The sequence below is a fragment of the Pterocles gutturalis genome, unplaced genomic scaffold (genome assembly GCF_000699245.1).
Source record: "Pterocles gutturalis isolate BGI_N339 unplaced genomic scaffold, ASM69924v1 scaffold6852, whole genome shotgun sequence".
Classification (NCBI taxonomy): Eukaryota; Metazoa; Chordata; class Aves; order Pterocliformes; family Pteroclidae; genus Pterocles; species Pterocles gutturalis.
The window spans coordinates 47,424-61,421 of NW_010110097.1; the positions used below are offsets into that span (position 1 = coordinate 47,424).

The 13,998-nt window shown below is 37.3% G+C and overlaps 1 protein-coding gene across 1 annotated transcript in view; it reads left to right on the forward strand.

Moving 5' to 3' along the window:
* CNOT4 (CCR4-NOT transcription complex, subunit 4) overlaps positions 1 to 13,741 on the forward strand; it is a gene marked incomplete at its 3' end in the record, with an annotated part of 26,540 nt that extends 12,799 nt beyond the window's left edge. The window contains exons 6-10 of the mRNA XM_010073209.1: positions 4,102 to 4,226; positions 7,922 to 8,077; positions 10,780 to 10,837; positions 11,114 to 11,363; positions 13,244 to 13,741. Of these exons, the coding sequence (XP_010071511.1) occupies positions 4,102 to 4,226; positions 7,922 to 8,077; positions 10,780 to 10,837; positions 11,114 to 11,363; positions 13,244 to 13,741 (1,087 nt within the window). The remainder of the gene's footprint in view (positions 1 to 4,101; positions 4,227 to 7,921; positions 8,078 to 10,779; positions 10,838 to 11,113; positions 11,364 to 13,243) is intronic.
* Between the last annotated feature and the right edge of the window lie 257 nt (positions 13,742 to 13,998).

Consider the following 13,998-nt stretch of genomic DNA (forward strand, 5'->3'; position numbering starts at 1 on the left):
GGATAGCTTTACTTTCTCAAAGGTGGTGTATTTAGAGGTCTTTTTGGATCTGGGTCTGTCCCTCTACATGTGGTATGGTGAAGCTTTTAAATTCAATCTCAAGTATGCCAGTCTTGCAGTCATGCTGTAATTTTTGTCTGTGGTCTGTCTGAGACAGGTGGTCTGCATCTCTAGCGCTAGCACAAATGTAGTACACGTAGATTTTATTTCATGTGTTAGTCTGCTGTAAGCCAGAGAGTATGGAAAATGTCCCTGTCTATTAAACAGTTTTTTCTACAAATTAGCAGTTATTTCTGAGTATTTCAGCTACATTTCGATAAATTATAGTAGTATCCTGCTGGTTTAGGTGAATAGTCCCTGTAGTATATATTGTTACAGATAATGGCAATAGGAGGTAAAATTCAAGAACTTGCAAACCAGGCCACTTCCCCCGTTCATCTCCCTGTATTTCTCCCGCCACCTAGATCTGTTACATTATACGTGTTTGAGGGTATGTTCCTGCCTTAGTCTTTTTAGTTTTTTATAGAGCTGTCAGCCATTAATTTATTTAATCCATTTTGAACCTGCTGATACTGTCAACCCTATAGTCTTTTGTGACAGCAAGCCCCAGAAGTTCACCACCTGTTTTGTGAAGTGCTTTCTTTTGCCTGTGTTAAACTGATCTCCAGTTAGTCAACTGTCCCCTCATCTTAGCGTTGCAGTACTTGCTGAAAGCAAAACCCTTATTCACCTTAACCAGTGCCTTTGTGGTGTTGTAAAACTTGATCTTATCTCTCTCAACCTTTTCTCCAAGTCACAGTTCCTGGGCTTTTAAACTTATTTGTAAAGCAGTTCCTCTGTTTCTGTGATTATTTCTGTTGCCCTTCTCTGTACCTTCTGTGTCCTCCCTGAGATGCAGAGGTCAGACACATCATACTCATTATGTGGGTCAAGCAAAGTTTAACATAGCAGTCCTCAATGTTTTGCGTGTAGTGTGGTGTGAAGTTGTTTTTTGTTTTGTTTTTAAGCACCCTTCCTAATGATGCCCAGCACATTTTTTGTGTTTGCCAGCGTGTAGTCAACTAACAATTTCAGAAATCTGTTGGCAGTAACTGCAGTATCTCTTCTGAGTTGTAACAGCCAGTTCACAGATCAATAGAGTGTTAGTATGGTTTAGGCTACTTTTCGTGTCATGTGTTACTTGACATGTCTCTGGTGAAGCTTATTTGCCACCTTTTTGCCTGTTTAAGTTCTCTGGGGTTCTTTTGGAGTTCCTCATTATCAGCATGGCAGTTTACTACTCAAAGATCTTGGTATTATCAGCAAAGAACTTGCTCTTTGCTCCTTTCCCATGCACTCTGATAGTGTTGCATAAAACTGATGCCAGTCATCAGTCCTCATCTCTTGCTTCTGCACCGTAAAAGAGTGACCAGTAAGTCTTACCTTTGCCTTTCTATCTTTGCATCAGCTTCAATCCACACAAGAACCTTCTCTCTGTCCCAGGGCAGTTTCGTAAATAACTTCTATTGTGAAACCTTACCAAAGGCTTTTTTGAAAACTTTGTGGATCTTCCTTATTTGTGCTTGTTCACTAACAAGATGGAGTTTTATGATAGTGTTAAGTAGGATTCCTCTTCACAGAATATGTTCAGATTCATTCCCAGCAGATTATGCTTATCCATGAACAACTTTTTTTTTAAGACAGAATTTATAACTTTAGGAGGGATGGAGGTTGAATTTAGCAGTCTGTAGTTCACAGGATCTTTTCTACAGCCCTTTTTGTAGAAGACACTGACAATCTGTCAGTCCTCTGGCTTAATAGCCACTCAAAAATTATAGACTACATACCTTGGCCAGGAATTCAGTTTCACATGAGTTCCTTCAGAAGTCTTGAGTGGATTATACTTGATGACATAAATTAGTCTTCCTTTCTTGTTCCTTGTTACATTCCTTAAACTTTCTTCTTTATTTCATGTTGCTTTATTGGAAATCATTGGAAATCACACAACTGTTGAAAAGTACACTGTGCTTTCAGTGCACAGTTTTCTGGAGTTTGGGTTAGTGTCAGTGTGGTTACAGGTTCATTTAATGAGACTGAATGTTCATTGTCACAGACTTTGATTCTCTGTTTTTAAGAAAAAATTGTCCAAGAATGAACTTGTGTTCTAGATTCAATAATTGTAAATAGAGCTAAACCTTGTGACAAACTGAAAGGAACTTGTAGAACTCCAGGAAGTCTCTGAAAGTGAAGTTTGGAATTTAGGTAGCTTGGAGATGCTAAGTTTGGCCTCTGAATTGTGTGTTATAAATAATGCATGATTACTGCAAGCTCCTATATAGGATTTTAATCATGTTTCTTTCTTACATTGATGTGATAGGTAAGCAAGCTTAGGACTGGCCTGATGTTCCTGGCCGGGATGTTCAGTCTTTTGCCACTGAAGTCTTCAGCAAGATGAGATATCAAGGGAGGTTTCTTCTTACTCATCTGCTTAATGTTTGCAGTGCAGATCTGTGTATCTGAGCTAGTTGCTTGTATTCTATTCAGAGTGGATGGTGAAAGAAGCATTTCCAAGGTGCAGTATATCTCAAAGTTTGCATTTAGGTGAACCACACTCTAGAACCACACTTTTTTCTATGGTAGGTGTGTATTAGGTGTAAACATTGTCAAAGATGGGTAGGATGATGCATGCACCAGATGTTTCAGTGTCTTCTTTTGAAGGTTCTGTAGGTTGACTACATAGAGAAAGACACATTCAGAATCAAACAATAGTGGAGAACTGGAGAATTAAGTAGCAAAAAACTGGAGATCTTTATAGTGTTTGACTGACTTGGAGTATTCAAATGAAATATGCAGGTGCCTTTCTAAAGAAGCCCATAAGGGAATTTAGTTTCTCAGCAGTACTGATTTTAACTTTTGACAAAGATTTCTGCGTATATTTTTAAAAAGCAAGTAATAGTTTTCTTTTAAGTTGTAATATTTTTCTAGGAGGATGTCAGCATTGCCTGTGCATCGATTCAATTTCTGTTCCAACAAAACATTTATAAGGGGAATGAATTAAGTAATGTACAGATGTTAATTTTTAGGTTTAAAAGTAGCGTGAGAGCTTTGGAATCAATACTGGAAATGTGATAGATAGTAACACATGTTCCAGTCTTAAGATTCAGAAGGCCTGACCATAAATCCTGGCACTTGTTTGCATTGCGAAAGTACATCTCTTAGTATCTGGAAAAGGTAGACAAAAGCTATTGACAACTTGAAGTTCACTGTTCTATTGCATCTTGATTTGAACTCATTACAGTACTTAACTTGCAAATAGTAGTTCTTAGGTTGGAGCCTACAAAAAAATGTGAATGTTCATGTTGAATTTGTTTCATGTGTCACTTTAAATGTCGTTGGGGGGGTGATCTTGCTGGTTTTATTGTAATTATTTAGCCACAGAATGTTATAGATGAGCTAGACTGAAAAATACTCTCTTACTTCACACTCCAGATTCAATATTCTGTAGTTGGATTGGGCCTCCTCAATTTCTGAAAGCAGAAAATTGTTCTCAACTCCTTTAATTAAAAGAATATTTCAATTTTTCATTTATTAAAAAGAATGATTTATTATTGCTCAGAATATACTCCTTGTCACATGATAGTTAACACTCAGACCACCTCAGCTATTGTTATTAAGCCAATATAAAATTACTTCTATTTTGTAGCTTTTTGTTTAAGAGAGAGACACTCTGTAATCCTTCCCATCTTCTGAAAAGCTTAGCATGGTTGATACATCAGATGCAGACTGCCTTGGAGACTTAGCTTTTTGTGATTTAGAAGGTATATTGTTAAGCTCTTGATTAGAACTGAAGATCAAGTTCTAATAAGGTTGTAACTTTTTCTGCTTTAGAAGTCTCCAAAAAAATTATAAATTGGTAAATACATCCAAGTGATTTCTAGGCAAGCTTTAGGTTGAGATTGTTTCTGTGCTGAGCCTGAGAAGCACTGTTTCAAGTTTCAGTCAGGAGTGACCTGTTAAGTTGTTAAAGCTCAATTACTAAGCTTTAGGATGTACATTTGTACACTTATATATAAAAATGTATATTAAACTAGTATTATTCATTGTGAGTTTCTCTTTCCTTAGGCGGGTAAGCACCAGGAATATGAACAGAAACTACTGCAAGAATTATACAAACTAAACCCCAACTTTCTCCAATTATCTACGGGTACAGTTGACAAGAACAAGAACAAAGTGACAGCACTGCAGAGGTATGCTGCGTAAGTACTGATGCTGGACTGCCTGGCTGTGCTTTCTTTCTGGTTATTCCCAAAGAAAACTTTCCTACTCCTATTGCATCCTCTAACTTACCTGCTCTTTTTAGTGACTATTATATGACAAACTCTGATACAAGTTTTTTCCGTGAAGAGACATAGGCACCACTTTGTTATAATACAAACTGAGCCTGATTCTTACTTAGTAAAGAAATGTTTTTTCTGCTGTGTGTATTTGGATCACAAGTTCAGAATGAAGTATTCTTATTCTGAAAGAAGTCCTTGTATTTTATATGTGCATAAACGCATAATATTTATTAAAGACCAGATGTCTGTTTTCTTGGTATGGTGGCACCATAAATGCAGTCTGTACTCTCACAACTGAGATACCTTATAGTCTCGATGTGTCTTTTATTTTGTGTTTTATATAATGATTTCTTGTGCAGTCCTTACATTAGGTCTAAGAGCCTTGAAAATTGAAAGTAAAATCAGTTTGTTTCTTTTGTGTGAGTACGAATTCCCAAGATGTGAATAAAGGATTTCTTGCTTTCAACTAGCGAACTTAAATGAAATATTTTTCGTTATGTTGTAATTGCAGATATCACTGCTTGTTAAAAGAATATTCTGTTGAAGCAGTTTGTTCAGTAAGTTATGAAAAGATTTCTGTCCCTATGAGTACATAGTCATACAAAGATAAATGAAAGCCTAAGATCATCAGTCCTTATGTGAATTATCTGCTCAGATGTCTTATTTAAGATAAATTAAAACTGTTAACAATTTCTTTTACTCCATTTTGTAGGATTTTCATAATGAGATGGGCAGAGTGGAATTTAGAAGTTAGGTTGAATGTTGTATGCACCTTGGCCTTGTAATCAGGGTTTATGTTGTGTGCCGATTTACCCACTACTGAATTTTTCAGACAATTTGCCACTGGCAGCATCACTGCACAACAGCTGAAGTAAGAAAGTGGGTACTGTATCTAAAATATTGCCAATGGAGCTTGAATAAGCAGAATATAGTTCTGACAACTGATATCCCAGCTGGTGTACTGGGATTATTTTCTTTAACTTCTGGAGGAAGTGTCATTTACTCTGACTGCAAGTGGGCAGGACCTCCAGTTGGATGTTTTCATAAGAACTGTGCCACTTCTCATTTCTTGGGCACTGGTTCAATATTGACTTTGAAGGAAGAGTGCAGCAAGTAAAGCAAATTCACCACTTCCTGTGTTTGGGTATTGATTATTTTATGTTCAAAGTCCGAACTAATCTTAATTTGAAACCTAATTAGATGTCAGCAAAACAAATGATACCAGTGAGGAAAGAATGCTCTATCTGAAACTGCAGCAAACTTCTAAGCCTTCAGAAAGAAATTACGAATTGGAGCTTGGCCAGTGTGTGGTGCTAACATCTTGGCACTTGAGGAAAAGATGGCATGTTACTCTAAAGGCAACAAGTGGTCTGGAGTTAATTTCTCTTGTCACCTGAACAGCATAATCACAACACATACACTGTTCTTTGCTAAAGGCTAGGAACCACCTTTTGGGTTGCAAAGTGAATTTCTTCTTGCAGCTGGGAGTTTGAAATTTACAGAATGTAATTTGTGAGCTGGTGAATGTGTGTTGTTCTCCTTCACAGCTTTCTGTCCAATCGGGTTCTCATTTTTGTCTGATTCATTGTTATGATATTAATAATTCTGGCAGTTTGTCAGAGACTGACAATTTTATGGTGGTTCTTGTGTTTCTGGGGTGCAGGATTTCTGTTTTGCTCTGAAATTGAACAGAAGTTGAGTTATTAATAGTAGATGTTTAAATATCCAGTAGTAGAAAAGAGTTTCTTAAACTATGCATAAATATTTTTTCACACTTGTGTTCTCATTTGAAAGATGCTACTCTCAGACCTTTTATCTTGAAAGCAAATGTTAAAATCTCCCAGTACCACTTTCTATATGGGTACTCATCTCTTGGTGTGTCACTTCATAGCCATGGTGACTGTATTCTCTTACAATTAGAGGTATATTCCACACAAACTTTTTTCTTTTTTTCTTGTTGACCTTTTCCTAAAGAACTGAAATGAATACTTTCTTATACTACTTGTTAAGCACTTGCTGTCTTTTAGAGAACAGCACTTTAGAGGAATGCTGGTTGGAACTTACCCAAACCAAGAAACCCCACATACACAAAAGCCCACCCCCAAAAATAAAACAGTTCCTTTGCCTTTACCTTTCTCTTTAGATGCAAAACTGACTTTCATCTGTGACATTTTAAAGTTAGTTTTAGTATAGAGATGGCTTTGCACTGCAGTGGACATAAATTTTGATATTTAATACAAAACTGTTAATGGATTGAAAGTCTTGTTATATCTAGATTACAGCTCATTTTTGTAAGGGTGAGAATACTAAATAACTGACATTACACTGATGTGTCTTCATTCCTTGATGTTCAATATCTGATCAACTTGCTGTCTCAACTTATTTCAGATGCGTACAAAGCAAAGATGAAATCTGTAAATCAGGTCAAGGCTTTCATCTATGTACATATTGCATAGGTATATGAGAAAAGATGGATGTAAAATAGCAACTCTTACAACACTGAGATTTGAGGGTAGCTACTAATACCACTTTTATCTGAATAGCAGTAGGAAACACTTGTGTTGCTATAAGCAGCTATAGGAGTTTCTGGATTCTGAATGTGAACTTACTAAATTGACCTAGAGATGTAGCGTAAATGTTGGACCCATTAATAAGAACATATTAATGAAGGGGGAGCATCAGGAGGAACACAGGTATCCTTAAAAAGTTTTTGAAAACTTGTTCCTTACAAAGACAGCACTTGGATGCTAAAACCAGCATCCTAATTGAGGCAAATGGAAAGCTAAAGTTAATACAAAAGAACTGGAGAACACAAAGGCAAATCTGTAGAGTTAGCGGATTACACTATATTTGAATGCATTCAGCTGTAGATTCCAGCTTGCTTCATTTTGTATAAAGTGTAACTGTTTTCAGCAAAAAAAATGGGCTTTGACTCCTCTGTTGAACTTCTTTCAGATACCATGTGCACTCTGAGATGAAATTTAATGTAACCGTGACTTTAGAAATGAAGGAGCAGTAACCTGAATGAACAGTGTGGTGGTCTGACTGGTCTCATGGTCTCTTAGTAAAGCTGTGGACTCTTGTGTAGGCATAAAACAACTTAATCTGTTTGGACCAGGCTTCATAGGGCCTGGAATATAAAATATTTTTTAAAAACCCCAGTGATTTAGTTAATGATTTACAGAACTTACAAATACTTACAGGATAAAGCAAATAATTCTAAATGAGATGTGTGTGTAGGTCTGGATACTTGAAGTAGTTGATGAATTTTTGTTGGGGGTTTTTGGTTTTGTTTTTTTTCTCTCCCTCAAATGGACAAGTTTGGGCTTCAGCATTGGCAGAGCAGCTATCTATTCAGTGAAAAAAACAAAACAAAACAAAAAAACCAGAATTTTCTCTCTCGCCTCCCTGCTCCACAAATTCTAAATTTTTTTTTTTAGGTCATCACCATTTAAAATCTGAAAAATAATATCCAGATAAATCTGTTCTTATGGATTGTCTGGCACAAGGGTTCATTTCCCCAGTGCTTACAATTTTTAGAAACACTTTCTTCATAACTTGAACTATTTTTTTTTATTTTTTTTTTTACTCTTGCCTTTTTCCAGACCCAACAGTAATAACAAAGATGCCTGGCCATCATTACAGAGTTCAAGTAAATCAGCCAACGGTTTAACAATGGAACACAGGAAAACGCCTCCTATATTAGAAAATGGCACAGACCCAGAACACATGACTCCAGATGGTGCAGACTCAGATTTCGGGTAATTGTGCTGCCTTTTATACTTCAGATAGCTTGCTTTCTCTCTCACTGATTGGTGTGGAGGGAATGATTCTCCAGTCTCTCCTTCTGTTTGGAGAGCTGGATTCAAATCCTGATCAGGTCATAAAAAGCTGGGCTTAGCCTAGCCCGTGTCAAAAAGACTGATTGGCAGACTGTGCAGCAGTACCCTAATGTGAAGTTAGTAAGTGATGGTACAAGTAAGGGCTGAGGGGAACTGAATAACCAGGGGATCAAAAGCTTATATAGCTGCATGGTCCCAGCCAGAGCTGAGCCCTTCATTTCTATACAGAAGCTTCCACAAAAGTAACATGCTAGTTGCTATACACCAGGAGGCTTGTCACTTGGAAAAGCTGCATCAGAAGGAAGCTAAATGGTAGGGCTGGATATCTGTCATTTTTTTACAGTGATGTGTTCCAGAAACACAACTGCAGAGGTAGCAGTTCCACGATTATCACTCAGTAACAGGAACAACAGGGCAGCAGATTCAACTGAAGCTTCTTTATGCAGAGGAAATAATTAATCTGCTTGCAATAACTTCCTTATTGCTAACCAGCATTTTTCCCTGTTTTGGTGCTCTCCTTGAATGGATCTGGTGTCCCCTTCCATGATTAACATCACTTGCAGTTCTGATGTAGTCCATAGTCATGCTGTTTTGGTTTTTTTTTTTTTTTACGGACCCTCTTAGGTAATATAATTGGGGCTCATTCAAAAGTTGTATGGGAAAATAACAAGGTAAACTCTAATATTGCAAGAAGTGGTGTTGCTGATTAGGTAGCTGATCTTATCTTTGTTCTAAATCAATATTGAACCGATGCATTAACATTGTGAGTGCTGTTGAGTGTGGTACCTTCTTGTCAGACTTAATAGCAGTCCTGTTGAGGTGTGATCAGAGATCCTGTGGTTGCATCTCAGTAGTGACATGCAGCTTCCTTCTTATCTTTTCTGAAAAGAATATACTGAATATATGTAAAAAAATTGTAGCCAGTAGATAATGAGCCTTGTTCATTCCTAAGGGCTGGAAGCCTGTCTTGCAATTAAAAGCTCCTTAGGCAGGTTGAAGTATAATAAACATTTTCAACACGTAGATTGTCATCAAAAGTTGTCTTACACATAGCTTTTTAAACTGCATCATTGTGACTTTCTGTCAGCAGCTTTGGGAAAAGAATTTGTCTGGAATATCAGCGCTACAATTAGAATAATTGTGTAATGAGGAGTCTACAACAGACTCTTGCGCTATAAGTGTTCATAAATTACTAACCCGAGATGGTTTGTTCTAAATGGAAGAACTTTATTCATGCTATTTGACCACTGAGTGGAAGGTATTTGTAAATCTTCACTGGAGTAATGCTTGTTTGCAAGTATATTCTTCTGATTTTTTTTCTTCTGTAATCATAAATACTTGAGCTTCAGTTATCTTTTTGAGATACTGACTCAATCGGTGTTCTTGTGCACAGAAGTTGTTTTTATTGACATTACTCTTATACAGTTTCTTTAAAATGGAGAACAACTAATTCTGCTGAGCTTCAACTCTAGTTATTCTGGGATGGGGAGAAAAAATACGGGGGGAAGCAATCTTAGAATTTTTGACCTTGGTATGTGGCTCTATGCAATACTTAAACTGTGCAGCAGCAAGGGGTGTTTGAAAACAAGGTGTATTTAGAATCTGTAGTCTGCACACAGTTAAAATTATTACTATATATATATTTGTCCTGTGCTAACACATCAGGCCTGTAATTTGACTTCTATCAAATTCTAGCCTCTTGATGGAACTGAAATTCATGTTCTTCTGGTCCTTGTATATAGGACTGGTGTTTTGGGCTGTGCAGCCTGATTCTTGTGCATCTTCTCTTATGGGCAGATAAAAATTGAAATACTTTGAAAATTGTAAAGCAGAGATTTTAATCTGATCTTGAACTAATACTGTTTCATTAGTGTGATACTTAGCATAATTAAGGCAACTCACAGCTGCCTGTCAGAATCTTGAATCCTGAGATGTACCGTTTCAGCTGAATCATGTTAATTCCCAGTGAATAGCTTTCTGAAGTCATATTCTACTGTATCTTATCTTTTATTCTCTTTGCATATCTGACAGGGTTTAATGCTATGTCTTTTCCTGTGTTTTTCCTCTTCTGTCATCTCAAAACTCAGTTTTCTTACCTTGGAAGTAATTTCTGCTAGTTAAAGCTTGAAGGCTAGTGGGAAGCTTGACTTATCACCAGGACTAAATAGTTCATTTAATTTTTTGTCTCTCCCCAGATTTATTTAGGTTATGTATGGGTACTGACAACTTACATATTTGGAAAACAAATCTGTTCCTATGTTTCTTTCCAGTAGTAGCTAGGTGGAACTGACTACTATGCAATACTGCCATAGTACAAGAGTCCTGTTTTTTTGAATAACAGAGTTACTATGACCATGTTAAAACTTTCCTTTTGTTCCTTAACAGGGCAGTCAACAAGCAGAGTGGAGAGTGGTGGGAAGAAGTATTACAGTATATGGGAAATGATTGGAATGCTTATGTTTAAAGTCTCATAAATAATAAGTGGACTTTTTTCCTTCTTTATTCCTCTATTTTGTTTTGTCTTTATTTCAAGGCTTTTCTACTGCTCCAAAACAAAATGTTGCTTTTCACATTAAAGACTTGAGTGTCTTATTGTCTCTTTTCCCATCCTGTTTTTGCAGCCCTATCGACAAACCTTCAGATTCCCTCAGTATAGGAAATGGTGACAGCTCCCAGCAGGTAAGACATAAATGCTGTGAAAGTAATAATTGAGTTTGAGGGCTTGGTGCAACTTGTAGTTGGAGAAGCAAGTACTGTCTGAAGTTTATAGTAATTTTAAACAAAACTAAAAGATGCTACTGCTAAGTTGATTTTTAGTTTGACCTAGTACTGAGCTATATATTAATTGACCTAATGGCAGCCAAAAGTTTGAGGAAATTTTTCAACTGTATTAGTGAAAAATATTTTATATATAAACGTTCACATCCTAATTGTTTCTCTTCCTCTTGTCTGTAGATAACAAACAGTGACACACCTTCACCACCGCCTGGTTTAACAAAACCCAATCCAGTAATACCCATCAGTTCATCTAATCACAGTGCACGGTCTCCTTTTGAAGGGGCTGTAACAGAATCCCAGTCGCTCTTCTCTGACAACTTTCGGCACCCTAACCCCATCCCTAGTGGGCTTCCTCCGTTCCCCAGCTCTCCACAGACTTCAAATGACTGGCCCACAGCACCAGAACCACAGAGCCTCTTCACATCAGGTGTGTGCACAGGTTACGTGGCTGGGTATTGCTTGCTTTTGCAACTGGCGTCTAAAACTGTAGAACCAAAAACCCTAGGACTTGTTCCATACTGTGTTTTTTCCCCTTCACAAATGATTAAAATTTGTCACTTAACTACAAATGAATTGCACTGATGTAAGGGTTTCTTCTAAAGGAAACTTTACATAATTTTCCAGCTTCATGGCTGAACTATCAGTGCTTATTTTAGTTTTTCTTTGCTGTATGTCTATCTAATAGGGTGTGACATGTATGCTTAATATTTAATGTTACAAGTTTTTACTGAGAGTGGGGAAAATACCTGGTGTCAGTATGTTGGTGTAATAATCTGTTATAAACTGTAATTCTAACATCTGAAGCTGTGGAGTGAAATTCAGAACTTTCTTTGGTATCCTGCATAGTTATCTGAAGGTGCCTAATCCTTCTGTTTCTGAAGTGAGATAATATACATTCAGAAAAGATAAAAATATGGTTAATTGGGTCAGCTGGAAGGTACATGTATTTTCCAGCTACTTTCCTATGAAATACCACTTCATTTGAATGAAACATCGTTTTAGGTCTATTTATATAGCCTTGGGAATTGTTAACAATATTTAAGAGCTCACAAATCGTAAATCTGAGGGAGTTGTTAGAAAATTAAATAAAACAATATCAGCAATAAATAAAATGTAAATGATGTTTTAGGACACAGTTTACTTAGAGATTAGTTGTTTTTTGATGTTTATCTGACTTCTGGATGTCTTAATCCTGTTTGTAAACAATATTTATTACCAGGGAAATGGCCTGCTGCTAAGGTACTGTACGCACCAATTTTGTAAGGATTAAGTAGCAGTGAGAGATTTACGGGTAGTAGACATTTCGTTTGTTTCATAATTAATATAAAATGTATGGTTGGTATTTAAATAAGATTAGAAAGGACAAGTTTTCATCTGTCTAGGAACTCTGTCGTTGTGGATTTTAGAGTGAAAATAGAAGTGTAGATCTCTTCTAAGAGAGGATACTGACCTTAATTCTAACTACTTAAAGCAGCAAACCAGGTTCCCTACCAGCAGAGGGAGTTAATGTTGTGATACTACTTTGTACTCATCAGCTTGCATTACCACAGTTTTGAGGAAGAACACTGTGAAACTAAACCTAGCACTTGCTGAACCCAAATAAGAAGCTTAAATAGTATAATGAAATGAAGTAGTAATTGAAAATGCAGGGAAATTCTGATAAGTCTTTTTTTACAACACTGCCTCAAAATATTTAACATTACCTTGTAATGCAGTCCTTATTTCCTTTTGTTTTATCAAGATGTCTACTCAAGAGTTTGGCTTATTTTTGTTTATAATGGTAGACAGTGGGGTGTGTTTTGGTTTTAGGGTTTTTTTAACCATTGCTCAGAGGTTTACCTGTCCTCCCCACCTTCTGTGCACAGCAGAGCTGAAGCATAGCATTATTATTGAAATCAAAATACTGGCCTGAATAACAACCTTATTTAAACTCTGCTTGTCACACTTCCATCAAATAGTATGGGTGTAAAGAAGGTTCTAAGCAAGTGTTCATTGGTCTCTTTCTACTTGGTGCTGTTACTGAAAATACTTATTTGACAAGGCTTTTCTGTAGTTTGGGAATAGAGCAGTGCTGCAGTAAAAATACTATTTGCTAGTTCTACCAGTCCACCTTAAGCAGAAATTGATTGCAGTTTGATCTGAAAATGGTATTCTAAGCTGATGAATAAGGTGTCTTTAGGGAATGTATAAACTGTAGTATGAAAGATAACTGGCAACGTAGATTCAGATATGCTGAGGCTGAAATTTTTGTATGGATAGGTACTTAGTAATTCTTGTTTTAAAGGCTGTTCCTCTTCTCTTCAACAGAAACTATACCAGTGTCCTCCTCCACAGACTGGCAAGCGGCTTTTGGGTTTGGTTCCTCCAAACAGCAAGAGGACGACTTAGGGTTTGACCCCTTTGACATCACCCGCAAAGCCTTAGCAGACCTGATTGAGAAGGAACTGTCAGTCCAAGACCAACCTTCCCTCTCGCCCACATCTCTTCAGAACCCTACCCCACACACTACAACTGCCAAAGGGCCGGGCTCTGGATTCCTGCATCCTGCTGCACCTGCAAATGCCAACTCTCTCAGTAGCACCTTTCCAGTCATGCCACAGAGGTTCCCACAGTTTCAACAGCATCGAGCAGTTTACAACTCCTTCAGTTTTCCAGGCCAAGCAGCTCGCTATCCTTGGATGGCCTTCCCACGCAATAGCATCATGCACTTGAACCACACAGCAAATCCCACCTCAAATAGTAATTTCTTGGACTTGAATCTCCCACCACAACACAGCACAGGTCTGGGAGGGATCCCTATATCAGGTAGGTGAATCGGGACAGTCGTGAATGTGACTTAATTCATGTTTTCAGCTTCTCTGATCCAGGACAGGAAAAGGGGTATAGCCAGCCGCAAGTGGTAGAGTGGTATCATGTGGCTGTCCTACTAGGTTCCTGAACCGAGGGAGGAATATTGTTTTAAATAGGTCCTTTCTGGTTTTGTTTTTTTTTTTAAAAAAAAAGTATGTGGATGTTTAGCCTTGTAATATTGAGCTTTATAAGGAAGGTGGAGTATTCTGTGC